Raw genomic sequence first — 19,709 nt, 5'->3', positions numbered from 1 at the left:
AGATCACAGAAGGAACAAAAAAAAAAAAAAAAAAAAAAAAAAAAAAAACCCTTTGTATATTCAAGACTCCCCCGTCCTGCTGTCAGCACCAGTGAAGGTTGTTTATGAGACACTGGAGAGCACAAAGGCTCCTCTGTCACCCAGCAGAGACCCTATCTTAAGTGATTACATTACATAGCGCTGCCCAGTCATTAGTCTCTTGTTTAGTGATAATGCCCTTCATTTTAAATTCTTTGATTGTGAATATGTCTTGAATTCTAAAATTATTTGTCCTGCAGGCCTCTGCATTTCTGGACCAGGGTACAAGGGTGCCCCATTCGATATTGTTCAGGGGATAGTCTGCAGTATCCCCAGGCACTGCCAGATGCTTTCTGTGTTCAAGCCAGAAAGCAAAAAGAAGTATTATATTCATTCAGGGGTGTGTATGTGCATGTGCATGTGTGCGTGTGCGTGCGTGTGTGCTGGCACACATATGTATTGATGTATATATGTTTATAATAAATACATTTTAAAAACCTAAAAGAAAGTCACTAAACATGAGATTTAAAGGTTTTATAACACTCAGAGACCAAGACATAAATTTTTGGACATTTGCTTAAAGTAACTTATATTAATGCATACTTAGTTTAACCTAAACATCAGAGATCCTAGGGATGTTTTGTTCTGCTGGATTCTGTTCTGTAGTAGGATGTCTTGGTAAGTGTTGATAAATCTTTTGCGTATCCATTAAATGTCAGGGCCTGTTAAGGTACAGGGAACTCAGACTTTAAGATAGCCTGTTCCCTCTAAGGACTCACAGGCCATTAACCAAGGAATGGAAGGAATGGAAGAAAAAAGCAAAAGGACATGATGATGCTAGTCTAGAGAGAAATAGCATCTCAGTTTATTATTCAAGCCTAAATGTTCAGTTTTTTCCCCTCCCCCTCCCCTCCCCCTCCCCCTCCCCACAGTTCACTGACAGCCTTTTCCTAGCAGGAAATTCCGAGAGACATTTTAATCACATTTTACTGCTCCCCTTGACACTTCTATTCTTCTCGTCAGCTGGTGTAAAGACCAACTGCCCAGTGTCTCTCTCTCTGAGAGTAGGTGTACCTTCTAGTTGCCTTGTGTGGACCCCAGCTGATCAGTGCTGTACTCTGAGCAAAAGACATTACTCTACCATCCTCATACTTGCTTCCCCACCCTCCACCAGCCTTAGTTTTGTTGTTGTCTTTTGTTTTTGTTTCTCTTGAATGTTGTTTATGTTGTTCATAATACAGTGTATTCCTTCGGAAAATGATTTGTTCAGCAAAGCTGGATTTGTCTAGGAAGCAAAACCCTTCAGTAGGCAACAAAATTCTCAGGAACCACTGTGGCTACACTGTAATTCTTAATTCATAAAAGCTAAACATATGTATTCAGTAAATTAAGCCTTCTATTAGCTCAAGAATAGTTACATTTTTGTTATTTATCTAGATATGGTTATAAATACTTTCCCCAAGATACTGTCTCACAATAGGAACCACAATGATTTCCTTTGGGATTGACTTAGTCAAGAGATACAAAAGAATCATGTAGAAATACTGTTAAGAGAATGCTTATACCTTGCAAGGTGTTATCTAAGGGGTTTTAAACACAGTGCAACAAGCAACTTGCTGAATCCTTGCCCACCTAGAGACTAGGTATGTAGTAGAAAGATCCCGGGACAGGAAGATACCCCCTTTCAGGCTAACTTCTCCACGGCTGAGGGCCCACCATTTTCTACTAAGTTCCTCCTTGATTCTAAGATTCGGAAGAAATCCTGGGCCTGTTGTATTCCTTGTCCCAGCTGTATTTTTCTTTTCCTACAAAGCAGTGAGTACCCAAGGTCAGGTCTGAACATTTAGGGTGGTAATCACAACAAAAACACTATAGCCACAGGCAAGTTGTGAGGAAGGATTGTTTCTCTGATGGTACAATTGGGGTTCCCTCCAAGGTTTTGCAACTGGACAGACATGAGTTTGGATGCTATCCCCACACTACCTAAGGGACTGCAGCAGCTGTTGGGTTATATTTTGTTGTTGTGTTATATTTTGTTATTATTATTGTTGTTGCTGTTGTCATTGGTGGTGGTGGTTTGATTGATTGGTTGTTGGTAGTTTTGTTTGGTTTTGTTGTTTTCTGACCATCATCTTCTCAGCTAGACTGTGAGGTTAATGCTTTGAACCTCAAGATGTGGTAGTAAGGACTGAGGAGAATAAACAGGAAAGACCACATTCTTGTGTTTCTGCCTCTCCTAACCACAGACAGCCATTGCACTCCACAGTGCTTTGTGGGGCTGGCTTAGACATGCCCCAGTGCCTTAGTCAGAACTCATCAGCTTTACCAGCTAGAGCATGTTTAATGTGGGTCCTGACATCCTGTGCTCTACCCTATTCTTCGTCTGGGATGTTTACCAATCCCTTATTCCAAGTTTTGACTGGGACTTCCTGTGTGGCTATGACTGCAATCACATCCACCTTCATCTTGGGTCGCACCTTGGATACCAAGGACTACTACTTCAGGGCTGGCCTTCTCAATATAAGAATACAATACTGCCAGTCTTATGTCTAAGTCCTTCAAGAAGAGAGACAGAGCCCAGGCAATCGAGCTTTGTGCTGTGCACTTATCTCATTATACCCTCAAACTCCTGTCTTAGTTTGCTTTCTTTTGCTGTGAAGAAAATATGATGACCACAAGCAACTTGGAGAGAAAGGGGTTTTGTTTCGTTTTTGTTTGGGCATACACATTCTGACCGCAACATATCATGAAGGGAAGACATAGCAGGAACTTAAAGTAGGAACTGAAGCAGAGACCATGGAGAAACGCCACTTCACCAAGCCTCTTCTACCTCTACGACCCTAAGGTTTTCACTGCAACCGAGGTTATACTTCCCAGGCTCTCCTGCCTCTTAGTGTCAGACCTCAGCTTCATCCCATGACCCTTCAAGACTTCAAAGCCACTACCACATGGGAGACTCTTACTTATTGCAAAGTCTGGCTGCCAGCACAGAGAGCCTTTGCCTCCTCTGGACCACAGCCCTGGTATACTGACTCTGAGGAAATAGTTCCAGAAGGTTTCAGTTTAGTGATGCTGCTCTCTCCTTACTTAAAGGCAGTTTCTCAGCTCCAGCTCACTGGCACCTAATGTCCCAGTAAAGCCAATGTCCTGTCATGTCATCTGGTCTATCGTTGACCACAGCTGCCTCTTTAGCATCCCCAGGTGCTCAGAACCTCAGATCCTTAATTCAAAAGAAAGCTTACAAATGACCCTGATAGTCTTGGCTTTTCTTTGAAACTTCACTATCCAGGCTTCCATTGCCTGCATTGTTCTCAGTGTTTTTATCTTCCAAACCCCCACAGAACACGTGTTAAATTCTGAATGCTCAGTGGCTTTTCTAGCCCAAAGTTCCAAATGCTTGCACAATCGTTCCTTATACCCCACCCATTCCTGGTATCAGTATTTGTTCTAGTTTGTTTTCTATTGCTGTGAGAAACACTCTGACTGGACGGACCCACATACTGCAGGGTGTCCTCCCAGACCCGAGATTAGGCACAGACCATACTCAAACACCAGTTCCCAGGCACAGATCACATGCAAAGAGATCCTTTATTAAGCAAGGCAGAGAGACAATTGTCTGAGCCTGAATAGGGCAGAAACAGCAGCAAATAATTTTGCAAGTGTTAATTTTAAAAAGGGAGAAAAGGGGGAAGTCTGAGTTAGAACGAGGTAGGCCATGTTGGTAAGTTCTGACTAGACACTTTAGTCAGGTTAATCAAAATAATGACTTTTGATTCCTGGACCTTGATTATTATTATTTTTTTGATTGTTGGACCTGGGCAATCAGTCTGAGGAATGAATCGGTGACCAAATGAGGGACGAGACTTCAGTGGCAAGCTTCAGGAATAGGATCTGACAGTTCAGCAAGGGGGAGCAGGGGCAAAGGAAGACCCTGTCAGTGCCATGTTTGCCACTCTTGGGCCTGTGTGTGCTAAGCTCCGGCCTGCTAGAGCCATTCATTCCCACCCTTTCGTCTTATTATTGGGTTGTTACGTACTGGGTAAGTCCAGGTCGTTCTCTCTGATCGCTTTCTGCTGATTAGGGGTGAAGATCAAGCAAAAGGGAGCCATTACTCTAATGGAATTGAAAGTGGGTCTGGCAGGGGGGAAAGGAGGAAAAGTAAGAGGCTCAGAAGGGAGGCACAGATTCAGTAAGCTCTGGGTTGAGGCGCTGGAAAGGTCCTGGAAGCATAGATTGGAGACGGATTTGTCTGGCTCGTGGACAGGCATCTGTAGATGCCAGGAATCCTCCCAGAGGCCATTAAGGAATGGTCCCCATGCCCAGATGAGGATGTCCATGGGCCAGATGGGGAAATGATGTCATCTTTAGTGGTAAGAGATTGGTAATGACTGAAGAGGAACTGATTGCAAGTTTGATCATTTATTTGTCAAATTTGTTTGTTAGGAAAGAGGAAAGGCAGTTAAGGAATAGAGGGGCAAAGCACAATAAGAGCAACAGTGATAATAAACCCCCTCCCCCAAAGGCCAGATACAATTCATTGAAGAGGTCTTGAACCAGCTAGTGGAGCTGGAAGCAGAGGGAAATGCCTTTTAGAAGGCACTCAAACAAGGAAGGTCGGCTCACAAGCATTTCCTCTTCCCTCAATTTGTGGATGTAGTAGCAGCAATCTCTCTGAGGAACAGACAAGGTTCCTCTTTTCTCTGCTGTTAAGAGATCGAAGGTCATTGGAGGGAGGCCAGGCATTAGGCTGTGGAGTCTAGAGAACTGTAATTTGGTCTCAAAATCTTGTGCTGTAAGGGCGGAATGTCCCAAAGCACTGTCGGCCATAGCTGTTTCAGTTGAGGAAGTGGCCAGATTTATGCCCAGAAAACACAGCTCCAGAGAACTCAGTTGTTGAGAGGAGCCAGTAGAATTCAGGTTCGCTGTATAAGGTCGGTTGGGGATTACTGCCATAAAAATTAGGGTCTAGTTTCAATGGGGAAGAAGTAGTTTGAAAGACTTTCTTTACACCAAAATAGCCTTCCCTGGGGCACCCAGGTAGGCTTTGAAGTTGAGGCTTTTCAGGAACAGGGAAGGTTAGGGAGGCTTTTGTTCAATGCTGAAAAGGATGGTTAGTAACAGATTCAGAGGATTCGTGTGGACAGGTCCAGATGACTTGTCTCTGGTTCATAAAAAGCAGGTCAGATGACTGGGGAAGGGGTAAGCGGAGGTAGGGAATTGGTAACTGGGGCATCTCAGGCAAGGAATGTGGCTAGGGGAGGGTGTTGAAGGCAGGCACAGGGAGAGCAGCGAGAGACATGAAACTGACAAAATTATTTGTTGAGTGACCTCTATCAGAGTGAGGGTTTGGCCATGAGACGGCTGGGGAGGTTTGGGTTTATTTATGCCTTATAATTGGGAGTGTAGCATTTGTTATCCGAGGACTCGTGGAGTGCTAACGTGATTAGGGGAAGCCGCTAGCAGTGAATGTTAATAGTAGCTGTGGCTGTCCAAGTGTGAAAGGGGCTGGCTCGTTTTCCTCTGTAAAATACACCTTGGACTCTAGTGGTCCATCTGTCCTCCCATGGGTCTTGGATATATTTTTGGAGAGTGTGGATTTTAGGGGTATGAAGGAGTCCGGAGGTATGAATGGCTTTCCCAAGACCTGTCACTGGATGGTGCAAGTGGCCCAAAGGACTTTGAAGACCCAATGGGGACATCCACCATATTCAGATGATAATTGATTGAAAGTGAACCAGACAAAGTGTGGATTGTTATACTTAGTAAAAATTGAGTGGGGCTGAATAGGGATTGTAGTAGGAGCCCTGACTCCAGCTGTGGGACAGAACGCCTTGCTGATAACCTGAGCAGAGCTTTTGTGGTTTGAGTGTTTGCCTGACCTGGAGTTGCCAGGTGAACTAGCCAGCTGTACCGACTTAGTGGGTCAAGGAGTGGGAAATGGAGAGTGGGATTCATCTTGTTCGGTGATAGGGGGAAGTAGAGAAACAGGTAATCTGAAGGAAGCAGAGACTTGAGAGAGCAGGTGAGTACAGTAAAGCAGGGTTAGAAGCACTGAAGGATGGGAGAAAGAAAAAGGAGGAGAATGAGAAGGTTTTACATGAGACAGATGGACCCAGTGTGGAATTTCCTGGAGTCTGACTGCAGTTGGGCTATGAGTAGCACCATATAGGGCCCTTGTCACTTGGCCTACAGAGGAGTTGATTGGCTGGGAGGTGCTAGGAGAACTTGATCTCCTGGCTGTATGGGCCAAGTCCAAGTCAGGAGACGTTCGGAATGTGTTTGTCTGGGGTCTCATCCATTACATTTGGACTATGTATTCCCAGCAAGAGTGATGTTTTTTCTTTGTCAGACTACCACATCTGGAAGCACGAAGTCAACAGAGATGTGATGGTGCTCTATTCTTTTGTGTAGTTAATCACTCATCTGTGAAGTAACAGTTTTAAGATCCTGTATACATCCTGTTACATATCAGATTTTCCTTCAGATTCCATGGATGACTCCTGTCCATCCCTATCTTTAATAATGGTTGGAAAGTGGTGATTCTGCAATTAAATGCAATATCTGACCCTAAAGTCTCTAATACCATAAAATACACAGAATAAGCATCGAGTTATTCCACATGAAGCAGTGTAAGCCTGAGTTAACAGTTGACATGGAAAGAATGAACAAGTCTCCACAGGACTGAAGGCCTCTCCAAGGTCTAGTCATACAAGAGAGCCCAGCATCCAATAAGAGCTGCTGCCAGGAAAGCGCCCTAGAAACCACCAAGTAAATAACTGCCGTGTCCAGGCGCAGACATGAATGACTCCAGGTATGTTTGCCTTGTCAAAGTTTTTATTAGATAAGAAGGAATTCCAAAGGTATACCCAAGGGGCACTGGTCATAAGCTGAACACGCAGAGGGCCCCAACGAATGGCACAGAGTCTGAATGGCTTGGCACGTTCAACTTCCATTCATGATGGCTGAATACTCCTTCTGGTGCTCAACCATTCTCAGAAACACTTGATATTTCTTGTCATAATATCTGGGGGGGGTACAAAAAGAGCATATTAAACATTCGCAAAACAAGGCTGTCATGTGGCTTCCCCCCTTATTTATAAGGATGGGAGTGTATCTGTTATGTTCAGGCTGAAACCTAAGTTTTGAGAGTGTGCAGTGCCCTGGACATGGGGTTAGCATGCCTCATATCTGTGGTGTGTCCGTGACATGCAGTTCTGCAAACTACACGTTTGAGATGTAGGCGTTTTATCATCAAGGCACATCTGAAGTGGCGTAGCGTGAAGAGTAGCAGAGGTGGGATTCACGCTTAGAAAGGAATGGCTTCTGAGCCTCCCCCGCTCCTTCTGAAAGGCTCAGGCTTAGCACAGATCCCTTCTGATTCTAAGCTCAAATGCATCCTTCTGCCGTGACAGGCGACAGGTGAAGACTGCAGCTTGGCCAGGTGTAAGAATGAGCGCGTTAGTCCCCTTCATGGTCTCATATCAGTGTCTTTGGCAGACTGCCTTCTCCAGGTGTTTAGCTTATCCAACGGTTTATCTAGGGTAAACTCTGAGGACATGAGACCAGCATCTCCCTGCACCTGGCTCTCCCCTCACTGTCTGGCAGTGACCTTGCTAACCTGCCCCCTCCATCCGACTCTTCAGGAGAGACCTGTTGGCTGTGAATCAGACCCGGGCTGCTTAGACATCACCATTCCAAAAAGGATAGCCACAGAATGGAGCATCGTAACTTAAAACTCTGTCCTTCCTCCCGTCGATGAGGTGGATGAATCCAATCATGATTATTTGGTAGACTCTGGAGGGTTCTGACAAACACCCTTATGGGTGATGTTTACAATTGGAAATTGCAGGGAACTGGTATGAGAATTTTGGGAGCACACAGAAGTTGTACTTGCTCCACATTTCTGCCTTAAGCATTCTAGTAATGAAGGAGCTGTGATGGGGCCAAACCCACAGCTAAGGAGGGGGTTTGAGGCCAGGATTTGAATCCCAGGGTAGTAAATTCCTACAAAACACATCTGTAAATTTCCTGCCCTGCACATTGGGATAGTTACAGGATATATTGCAGAAATTTTGTGAGGATTAAGGATTAATATATGACAAGTATAAGAACAATAACTGGTTGATTCATAATAAATAATGAGTTATTGCTTTGAAGTAATTTGTATTCTAGTATTGCACTCAATCTAGGATTGTGAGATACTGCTAAACCCACTCCAGAGCATTCAATTGTCAATCACAGAATGATTTTTAGAAACAATTTTCCGCTCCTAATGATATTCTATGACAATACAAGGCAGAGCAATTCTTTCTGAGGGATGAGATTGATTCCTAACTTTGTTATCTCAAACTCTTAAAAGGGAGCTTTGGTCAGCTGCTCCCTCACACAGTAAGGTTTGTAAGGGCAACAACTCTACTGAAATTCCCTTCATTGTATTCCCATTGGTCTTCTTGCAAATGTCTTTTTTTCACTCTACAGGAACCTATGATTCACCCTTTTAAGGTTGAATAAGTTGAATCGTTGTAAAAATTTGCTTATTGAACTACAGTCATTTAATTAGACACTAAGTTCACATGCAGCCTGCCAGCTGAGTTATCTTCTAAATTCCCTTCCTCTTGAACAATTGGTTTTCTGTGGCTCAGGACCAAGGAAACATAAAGTTAATGAGATTTGAAGCCAAGAGACAGGAAGAGGAAATGGACCCTGGCTTTCTGGTTGCAATCTTCGTGCTGCCTGCAGATGGCGACACAGCACTGTGCATCCACTTCACGGAAACCCTGCCAGCAGCCGTCAAAACATCAGAGTCTTTTCAATGGAAGCGCAGGGATTTTAGAAAGAACTTCCCTGAAAAGTCTTGAGAGGGTCACGAAAGAGATAGAGGATAAGCTGCTTCCCCTTTCAAACAAACGAGATAGTCCAGACGCCCTCTAGCGGACACTCCCCAACTTCTCCATTCACTGGGAGGGGAGTCTGTGTTCCTGGGTTGTTTCTCATACTCAGCCTGCTCCTATGAGCTAGGTAGTCAGAGAGTGATTCACATGCAGAGGCTTTAACAGTCTGACTGCATTTGGAGACAAAGAATAAAATGAGTCTAGACTGTTCTTTTAGTGGGCATTTCAAATTCTCAAATACGGACCTTTGGGATAAATACGGTCAGTGACATGGTGAGACTTCTCTTCAGGTCTTAACCCCAAGTGCTTTCCTCCAGGACTTGCTCCCTCATCTTCAGACTTACTATGAGTGATTACATAGTGATCCTGACTGCTAACGTGAGCTGCTCCAAAAGCCTGCGATGGAGCCTCCTGAGTTCTAGCCTTAGCTCTCAAGAACCGATCCTATATGACTGAATTTTCCAAACTGTCCGTTTGATCAGGTCTCATCACTGCTTAAAACTCAGTTCTGATCCCAGGGGTCTTTGACATGGCTGCAGGGGCTTTATGATCTGACTTCTGCTTGCCTCACTTCCTCATCACCTTGTGTCCTGATTGTAGTGATCTCAGTATAAAGGCTAATCCTTTGCATATATTATTTCCTCTACCAAGAATGTTGTTCTCTCCTTTAGCCTATTTGGAAATGTCTTAAACATTTAAAGTCAGCTGAGGCATGGCTTCTCCCCAAAGCTTTCCTTTCCCCCTATGGGTCCCAGTTGTTTCTTCTTTGGGTTATGTTGCTACCTGCTGGTATTTCTATGGAAGAATTTATTCATGTTATTTAAAATCATCTCTGTATATAAATCAGGTAGTGTCTCATTGTCTCTGCGTCCTTTCCAGAGCTCAGTTAATTCTTTAAACATAGCAAGAACTAGACAGACAGACAGGCAGGCAGGCAGGCAGGCAGGCAGGTAGATAGATATTTTTGTTGACTTGGCATTTAAGCACAGGGGATTTTCTAGCCTTTAGTGCCAAGAAATATACAAAGGGTAGGAGAATGCCAGCTGGTCCTTTGATGTGAACATAAAAGATCTCTATACTTTAGCACAGAGAAAAACAGATTTCTTCCTATGATTCAGGGTGAAAACACTGGTCTGAGAATTTGGAAGTTTGCATGTGACCCCAGCTCTGGCCAGCCTAGTTTTGGATCTTTATAAATCAAAGTTCTCTTATTGGGAGGAATTTCTTTCAACCTCTAAGTCAGTGGTTTTCAACCTGTGGGTTGCAACCCCTTTGGCAAACCTTCTCCCCAAATATTTATATTACAATTCATTACAGTAGCAAAATTGCAGTTATGAAGTAGCAATGAAATAACGTTGTGGTTGGGGGTCAGTGCAACACGAGGAACTGGCCACAGCATTAGGAAGGTTGGGAACCACTGGTCTAAATGGCAGAAGCACAGGGTTTGATCCAAGGTCCATCTTGGAGCAACAGCTGCCCCCACTTCCATGCTCTCATTCTCTGGATGCTTCATACAGACTTACTTTTTATCAGCACGCTCTGGGAACACAACCTTCCCCACTTTGCTCATTCTTGCCATTGCCTCCTGGTAAATGAAAACAAAGAATTCTGAGTAAATAAGAAGGAGATCATGGGACTTACAGGAAATGGATGGAACCAGGAAAGGTCACATTGAGTGGTAACCAAGACCCAGAAAGACAAATATCCCATGTTCTCTCCCATCGGAAGCCTCTAGCTCCATAGCTTCAGACCAGTGAAGAGCCAATCCCTGGCACTATTAATACTCTATTATGCTTGCACACAGGATTATGGCATGGCTGTCCTCTGACAGGTTCCACCCAGCAGCTGATTCAGACGATACAGGCACTCACAGTCAAACAGTGGATGGAGCTTAGGGATGCTTATGGAAGAATAGGAGGAAGGATTTTGGTTCCTAAGGGGATAGGAACTCCACAGGAAGACCAACAGAGTCAGCTAACCTGGACCCCTTAGGGCTGTCAGGGACTGGACCATCAGCCAAAGAACATTCACAAGCTAAACCTAGGCCCTCAAGCACCTATGTAGCAGGAGGGCAGCTTGGTCATCATGTGGGTTCTGATTGCAAAAGCTGTTGCCTGTACATGGGATATGTTCTACCTGGGCTGCCTTGTCTGGCCTCAGTGGGAGAGGATGCACCTAGCCTTACCTCACAGAGACTTGATGTGCCAGGGTGGGGGAATAACAAAGAGGAGCTCCTCCTGCTCAGAGGAAAAAAGGAAGAGGGATTGGGGAAGGATTGTGGGAGGAGGTGGCCAGGAGGAGGGGAGTAAATGGGATGCAAAATGAATAAGCAAAATAATAATCATAATCATAGTCATAATCATAATAATTTAAAATTTTATATCGAAACAAAGACTGAAAATGAGGTTATACTATAAAAATCCCTTCTATGCTGTGGCTTGAATTAACCAGCTTATATGCCATTAAAATCCTAATTCAGAAGGTAAACAAGTTACAGAACCCGGAGAGGAAAACCAGACTGTTGCCGTGATATGGGAGTTGGGGAGCAATAGAAGGAATAGCAGGATCCAAGCAGACTGACCGGAGAGACAGGGAAGGGTTCTGTAGAAAGAGGGAAGGAAACGCAGAGGAAGGACGAGGGTACAGGGAATGGTAAGAGGAGGTGCTCAGTGGGAAGGGGAGAGAGGGGAGGTAAATGCATAGCAAAGGGGAAGTGAGTGAAAGAACAATGAAGGTGTCTGAAAAGTCACGAGGAATCACACTGCTGACTATTTCCCTAAAAACAGAACCCCAGGACACGCGTATAAATATACATACATAGTTTTAATGAACTTCTGTCATCTGGACTACTGGTGCTCCCTCCAAGAGCCAAAGACCACCTAACAAAACCCCAACTCCAGACATAAGAAGCCCTCATTCGAGTTGTTGGTCAGGTCTGTCCAAGTAACTCTCCAAACATACAGCTGATTGCTACTGTCCTTGGTCACCTCTCGGGGTGGGACGTAAGTTCCCAGTGACCTGTGATCTGGAACCAACCAGATGCCACCATGTAACCTTCGAAAGGAGAAGCAACCAACATCCCTACTCAGCTACGACGTTTATGAACCACATCAACAACCAGCTCAGCAGGATAACCCTGAGGGTAGGGTAAAGCCACACATTTCGGTGGTAACCAATAGCTCCCTAATTGGACTTAAGGCTTTCTCAATAAGGGAAATCATGCTCGGAACTGGACACCTAGTTAACTAACTACTCAGTGCTAGTGAGGCCATGGTTATTGGAGGAATCTACAACCATTGATTTACCAGAGCAACAGAAGCCCTATCAGCAGTGTAAAAGCTTGTGTCCTTACACCCACAGATAGGTGTAGTCTTCACCCCTCATCAAGGAATGCCTCTTTTTCACAGAAAGAGGCCAATAGAGAAAACTATAACCTATCAGAATGCAGGACGGTAGAGTCTAGTCCCAGTGGACACATCTGTAAAATAGCCCTCCACCAAAGGAACTTTGTGAAAAATGTAGGATGGGGAGATTATAAGAGCCAGAGGGTCAGGTAGTTTCTTATGAGACTGTCTCCGAGAAACATCAGAAGCTACATCTCACCAACGTGACTGCCCAAATGTCAACAGAACATGGATCTCACCAACGAACATGCTAAACTGGACAGAGAAAAGCCAACGAGGTCTCAACCCCATACAAAAATCTACGGGGAACTGAAAAAAGCTGGAAGGGTCAGATATGGTCTTTCCCAGGAAAGAGCACGATTCGCTGTCCAGTGTCAATCTGTCAGCTGTGTAAACAAACATGCAAACCTTATATGGACAGGTTATACTTACGGATGCAGTAACAACTAATGAAAAAGTAGCCATGAAATTGAAGGAGAATGCAAAGGGGTAAAGGGGAAGGTTTTGAGGGAGGAAAGGGGAGGGAGAATTGCTATAATAATCTATTATAATCTCAAAAAACAAACCAAACAAAAAAACCGAAAAAAGCCAAACCAGACCAAACCAAACCAAAAATCCTCAAGTCAGGTTTGTGTCAGGCAGGAACATTGTAATCAGAATCCACTTCCCTTAAGATACTCAGTCAAACCACGCTTTCTCCCAGCAACTTGCTTTTCTTTGCCAATAAGAACAAAATGCAATGAACAGTTAGGGTTACATCTGGTACCACACATCCTGGGCTTAATAAATGACAGTGCATTGAGGTCTCTAGGGCATGTGACCCAGAGAGCAAAGCTCTTTGTGACTACACAGAAAAGTAGGGCAAGGTTTCCTTGGTCAGTTTTACAAGGTTTTTAATCCATGAAAGAGTTCGAGAGCACAGAGCCACTCCAATCTTGGTGTCCAACAGACTTAACTATGGAACAGCAAAAACACAATGAAGAACAAGCAAACAACCCTCCATGGAAAAGGCTCTGCCTAAGAACAGATATCAAACACTTAGTAAGTCTGTAGCTATTCTACATAGATACAACGTATGTCGAATGTTTATTAACTACTCACTGTATACTAAGTTTCTAGGAGAGAACATAATGCGAGATACACTCTGTCATGATGAAACCCATACACTAGGAAGGAGGGGTGGTTGAATGCAAAGTCTTCCTGTTGTGCAGTATATGAGAGGCTCTGTGTAACTAGAAAGTATATCCAAGTGTTCCCCTGTCCATCTCTGCCAACTCACTGATTAATCAGTTACATACTGTTAGTTACTGTCTAGTATGCTCTAACCCAGAGGTAAGCCATTGCAGAACCTGCTAAATCCTCACACCTAAAATATCCATAAACCACGTGGGACCACTTTTATGTGCCAAGGAGGACACTCAATATATGAGGACAGCCGAGAAATAGGTGACATGGATATTTCTTAAGAAGTTTGCTTCACAATGGAAAAGATAACTGTCAAGATCAAAAGACAGTATGATAAGTTCTATTCTGTTACTTTCAATGGCCATTCGAAGGTTAAGACAGCAGATAGCTTTCTCTTTCTGCTAACTCGTGATTCCCACTTCAGCAAAGTTGTTCTTATGATTCTTCCCCAAAGATAGCATGGGTGCTCTGAACTCGTGCTCTGGTCTTACGGCAGGCATCCTGATGAGGTAAGAGGTGCTGTGGTAAGGAGCACACTGGCTGAAGAAAGAAACGCCATCTTTAACGAAGGGGAGGATCTTAAAATGGATGAACAATTACTGGCCAGGGACGCAGAGAAATAAGAAATAACCCAAAGGGCAGTTGTTTGCAGTCATTCTGTGAAGGGGACACAAGCAAATGCATTTTACTGAGATGCTGCCCTGCTCTGAGATGGTTTAAGAGCCCTGTGAGTCTCTGATTTCTCTTCATTGACTCAGCTTTGCTACCTGGGATGGTTTACTGTTCCTACCATTCACTTTGCTATTCATTCTGGCTTGCGTTAGCAATCAGGCATTCTACCCACATGCTTTCAGGGACCTAGTGGCAGCTTATGTCACTGGCTGCCACCAAGTGCACCAAGTATGGATGAAAGCTCCCCTCCCTCCTCCCCCTCTTCCTCTCCCTCTCTCTTTCCCTCTCCGCCCCCCCTCTCGTTCATTCTTTCCTCTCTTTTGTCTCTCTCCATTCACTCTTGCTCTCACTGCCTTTCTATCTGCCAATCTCTCTTCCTCATGTCCCCACTGCAAGACAACCTCCTGCTTTCCGCTGTCTTCCAATAAACCTCTTACACTAGATCCGCTGCATGGCATAATTTCTTAGTGGCACACCTTGGCATGGGCCACTGAAGGTACCCCCACTTTTTCCGCCTCCACTTTACCCTATTAGTTTTGGTTTGCCCTTCTTTCTGTGAGGCCCCCGAGAAGACCCTGCTGTTGTTACTTCCTCCAAGCTGGGAAATGTTCCCAGGGCATGCCCCTTCTGCCTGTGCTGTGCCGGCCTGGCTTCTTCAGAACCTGAGACAACATTCCAGGATTGCCTTCATGGGTGGGATCCAGGAAGCTTATTGAAGGAACTTACATCTTTTTTCCCCCACAGTAACAGATGTTCCACAAATGGCAGACACCAGGGAATTCTCTGTTCTTCACACTACCGCTGCTTGTTTGCAAAATAAGTTACTGAGAAACAAGTAACACAATGGAGAGCTCAAGGATTTAAAATGGGCTGATTTTGTTTCTGAGAAAGGGCCGGCAACTTAAAACTTAAAACTTAGGTCAGGTACCCAGCCTACTGAGAATTTTGCTGACTCGTCCCTGCTGCCTGCATGCCCCCCTGGACTGAGTTATTTGCTCACACAGCAACTCATGCTTCCGCCTACCCAGCATTTATGACATGGTGTCATGCTTTTGTGGTAACATATCAGCCTCCCAACTAGACTGTGAGCTCCTTCAGGAAGGAATTGTTAAAATTATTTTCACTGCCAAACTCAGCATCTGGCATATCCCATGCATGCAAGAATGTCGGCAGACTGAATGAACTTAAGGATAATATGTGTGACAAGACATTAAAATAGAAGTTTCTGCTAAGATCTGAGATGACAGATATGATACCAGAGTGAGCTGGAAATAGCCCACCTTGGAGAGCTTGTGGAATGGTAGCTAAGACCCATGAATCATCTCTATGCCTTTCACTGGAATGGCAAGTCAGAGATAGGCTTCTCAGAGAAGTTTACTGTGATCAGGACTCCTTCCTGGGTGAGCTCTGAGGGAGGCCTCACCCTCACACATCAAGTCAACAGGAATTCCCTAGGTGTCTGACACTAAGGCTATAGCATATAGTGGACTTCAAGTGGCACATGCTGGGAAGGGACAAAACAGCTATTATCAGACTCTGTAGAGAAGAGAGGAGGAGTCTTGCTTTCAGGTCCTGAAAGGCATGGTCATTCCTTACAGACTTTAGCAGGCACTGGCTGCCATGCGTTGGTTTAGTTCCTGTCCAGTGTGGCCAGATTTCTATGGAATGAAGAACTAGCATTCTGCTAACACAGGGGCATTAACACCTCATACTGTAGGTGAAATGTTTTCAGAGCCAGGTCTCCAGAAACATCTATAGCAGAGCCTTATGAGACCAAGAACTAGCCACACACATCTAAGAGCCTGACTCTTGTGTATGACACTACTTTGTGCCCTCCAACCATCATAGGGGTAAGAGAGATAATGGTAAAGATTGAGAAAGAAGAAATCCCGGTCATGGGTGCCACAGCCCAGCTGCAGACACTAGGAGAGGGCTCACATTTGCTATTACATAGTCCATGATATTCGGGTTCTTGAAATTTGCCTGGGTACCCTAACCTGAGATTCATAAACCTTGTTTCACCATGGTACATTGTGCTTAGGTAATCATAATATTTAACCAGGGCAGGAAAATCAGCTCTCCCTCACGATGGAGCAGGGCGCTATGGTGGAAACAAAAGGTGGTTTTCATTCTGTCTCAAGAACTTTGTAGCTGGTATGCAGCTGTATTCCCAGCTAGCTGGGGGACACGGAAAGCAGATTGCTCATGCCCCAGAGAATGAGGCTAACCCAACATGGAGAAAACTTGTCTCCAAGAAAAAAGGGAAGGAAGGAAGGAAGGAAGGAAGGAAGGAAGGAAGGAAGGAAGGAAGGAAGGAAGGAAGGAGGAAGGAAGGAAGGAAGGATGGAAGGAAGGAGGGAAGGAGGGAGGGAAGGACAGAAAGAAGAAAGCAAGGACTGTAAAATTTTCTATACAAGTTTGTGCTTCACATAACTTGCTAAATAAAATTACAAATGCAAACTTTATAAAGGTCAGGTGAGACTATATTGAGTTATTAGCAAGCTCAAGAGGTGGGCAGTTATTTTTTCTCCACTCAGAATTACTTTCCACAGTGGTCTATATTGGTTTTACTGTTGTAGACAAATCACACATACTCTGCATTACATTGCTTAACCAGTCAAAAGGGCTCGGGCTCACCTTCATCTCTTGGAAGGCCGGAGGCATTATGGGTACCAGACATGGCACAGAGAATGTGCAGAGCAGCAATGCTGTCATCATAAACAGCACCGCTCAGAATCCCAATCTCTCCAGATAATTGCCACAAAAGTGAAACTGCATGAATCTTCTGCCTGTGGTAAATCTGGGAATCACTACAGTACAACAATATGAATTCATTATGGAAATGCTGACACATGCTAAATATAGGCTCCCCATATATTTCTGTTCAAAGGGACTTATTTGAAGTTGAGCTCTAAATTCATACTTTCTGTCAGCATGGAGGGGCCGGACAATCTCAATTTGCAGCACGCTATCCTCTTTGTTTGAGAGTCTAGACAGCACAATGAATAGAGTGACTTTTCTTTTTCCCTTTTGCCCACACAATGAATGCTTTTTAAAAACAAAATATTTTGTAAAATAGCATTTTAATCACTTCTTTTCTTTATCTCTGTAAGGCAGAGCTATAAATAAACCATGAAAGTTCACAGTTGATTGTCACTTCTGAAAGCAAGTGCATGGCTTCTGTAGGAAAAAATGGGGTCCCTGTAGCTAGCCATGAAAGGCCTCATTCATAGTCTTGACCCTTCCCTGCTGTGTCAAGGCTAAGATACCAGTCAGCATTCTCCTTCTGCTTCTCTGGAGATAGTACTTGAAATGGCCAGGGCTCCTGTGGGCAGAGGAAACACTCAGTTGTCATGTGCTATGGACCAGCTGTCCAGTGCTGGTGGGTAGGCTGTCAGGGAAGTGAGAGTACATGAAGAAGGAGATATTCCTCACAAGAGTGGCGTATACTGAGGCTGGCAATCTGGGGACCAGGAGACCACTGCTTCCCCTACTTTGGAGAACTATGCCCTTAAGACTTGGGGAAGACTGTCAGGTAGTCTAGATCTCAGCATGAAGCAGCAGAGAAAGCCTAGAACTGTCTAGAATTACAGTATACAGCAAAAAACAAATCAAGACCACCCAATGTTGGTGAAGGATAGCCCCTAGAAAGTAGGTAACATGACCCCGAGCTATGATTGAACACAACCCCAGCATCCATTATTGTTTAGTTAATGCCTGTAAATGCCTGTAAATGTTGATCCTAACATAATATACATTCTAAGGTCATCAGAGCCAGTGTCTTCTGAGAGACATATCTGTACTCTGGAAGGACTTGGAGTGTTCCACTAAAGATTCTGGAACAAAATACTGGGAGTGTCATCTGCATGAGTTTTGTTCCAAACTAATTAAGATTTTCCTGTTCTTAACACAGACTGGTAGTAGGTACAACAGCGCAACAACAGGTCAGACCAAGAGTCACATAGGCTGCACGCAAGTTTCCTCCACCACTGATATACCGGCTTGGTACTTACCTGGAAGTTCACTAAATTCAGAATTTGCTATGTGCTGCCACTTAAATGTCCCATGTCATTGAGGACATCTAGGCCCTAATTTTGATATATACTAACACTTTAAAAATGGACAAATGTCTGAAAAAAATTCATTCAATGGACAGGAGGTAATAGCTCGGGTTCAGTAAAAATGGTGCTATATTTATTAAGTATTATCTCTTTACATTTAAGATTGAAAATAATAAATAAACACCTAGTCTGATAAGACTAGGGAAAAATCAAAATTATTAAGAAACTGAATCATGAACACAGGCACAAATAAAATCTTTTAGAAGTTATCAAAAATAAGGAGGCTGAGAACTGGTCCAATGAACATGTGTTTCCATGCTACCATGAGAACCAGAGTTCAGATTGCTAACATCTATTTGAGTGCCAGGTGGCTGTTGCAGCGAATCTATAAGGCAGTATATGGAGGAAGGCATAGGGGTCCCTGCAGCAAGCTGACAAAATAGATTAACCCAATCAGCAATCTCTGGCCTCAATGACTATGGTGAAGAAAGATCAAGGAAGACTCCTGATATTAACATTGGGTTTCCATATATTTACGCACATACATATGTAACCCCAGACTTTTACCTATAGCCATGTGCAACCTCACGCATTCAAACAGGAAAACATATGCATGCACATTACATATACTAGCCATGTTAAAAAAAAGTCATGAAAACTTATCTGTTGAGCATGCTTATTATCCCAGCACCCAGGAGGCTGAGGCAGGAGAATCAAAATGTTAAGTTCAGCTTAGGCTGCACAGGGAATGTTGTTCATGACAAAATCAATCATAATTTTTTAAAAATATTATTAAAAACATATCAGCCATAGAGCAGACCTTTAGACATTGCATAGACATGCTCATTTCAAAATATTTTTGTTTCAGCTATACTTTGTCTGTTTTACAAAATAATCTGCAGGCACAATGTACACAGATGTTCGCACACTGAGATACATAAGCACGTTTCTCATGATTGATGAACCAGACGGTCCAAAAGCACTGCTGTGCACAGTCTCAGCTGCCAGATTTCAGCTGCCCTTCCCCAGATGCTTACTCCGGGCTGGGATCCATGCCACTTGCCTTACACTCATGATTCCTTGAAATGTTCTAGTACAGATATTATCGCTTGCCTCCACTACTTTGAATGATAGGACTAAATAGTTCTTGATATTTGGGTTCTTGAATTTTGGCTGGGTACCTTAACCTAAAAGTTTATGAACCTGTATCACCATATTACTTTGTGCTTAAGTAATTTTCATAAATCTTAACCAGGGCAGGAAATATCAGCTCTCCTCCACAATGGAAAAGGGCAGTATGAGTGAAAATAACAGCTGCTTTCCAATCTGTTTCAAGAATTTTGTAGCTGGCTGCCAGTGGGTAATATAGCCCTGAATTTCAGCCTCGTTCTGACTCCAAGCCATTGCTTACTCTGCCCACAGGGTCACCATCTTCCTTGTAAAGAACAACACCTGATTTGGAGTCCTCTGGGCTTGAG

At 43.9% G+C, this 19,709-nt stretch overlaps 1 protein-coding gene across 1 annotated transcript in view; it reads right to left on the bottom strand.

Annotated features, from left to right (window-relative positions):
* Positions 1-6,830: 6,830 nt before the first annotated feature.
* Positions 6,831-19,709, bottom strand: part of Fggy (FGGY carbohydrate kinase domain containing) — a 364,908-nt gene continuing 352,029 nt past the window's right edge. The window contains exons 15-16 of the mRNA XM_032901907.1: positions 10,433-10,494; positions 6,831-7,042 (exon numbers count right to left, since the gene is read on the bottom strand). Of these exons, the coding sequence (XP_032757798.1) occupies positions 6,961-7,042; positions 10,433-10,494 (144 nt within the window). The 3' untranslated portion in view covers positions 6,831-6,960. The remainder of the gene's footprint in view (positions 7,043-10,432; positions 10,495-19,709) is intronic.

Source organism: Rattus rattus, chromosome 1 (genome assembly GCF_011064425.1).
Source record: "Rattus rattus isolate New Zealand chromosome 1, Rrattus_CSIRO_v1, whole genome shotgun sequence".
In the NCBI taxonomy this organism is placed as follows: Eukaryota; Metazoa; Chordata; class Mammalia; order Rodentia; family Muridae; genus Rattus; species Rattus rattus.
This window is presented reverse-complemented; position numbering and strand designations above follow the sequence as displayed.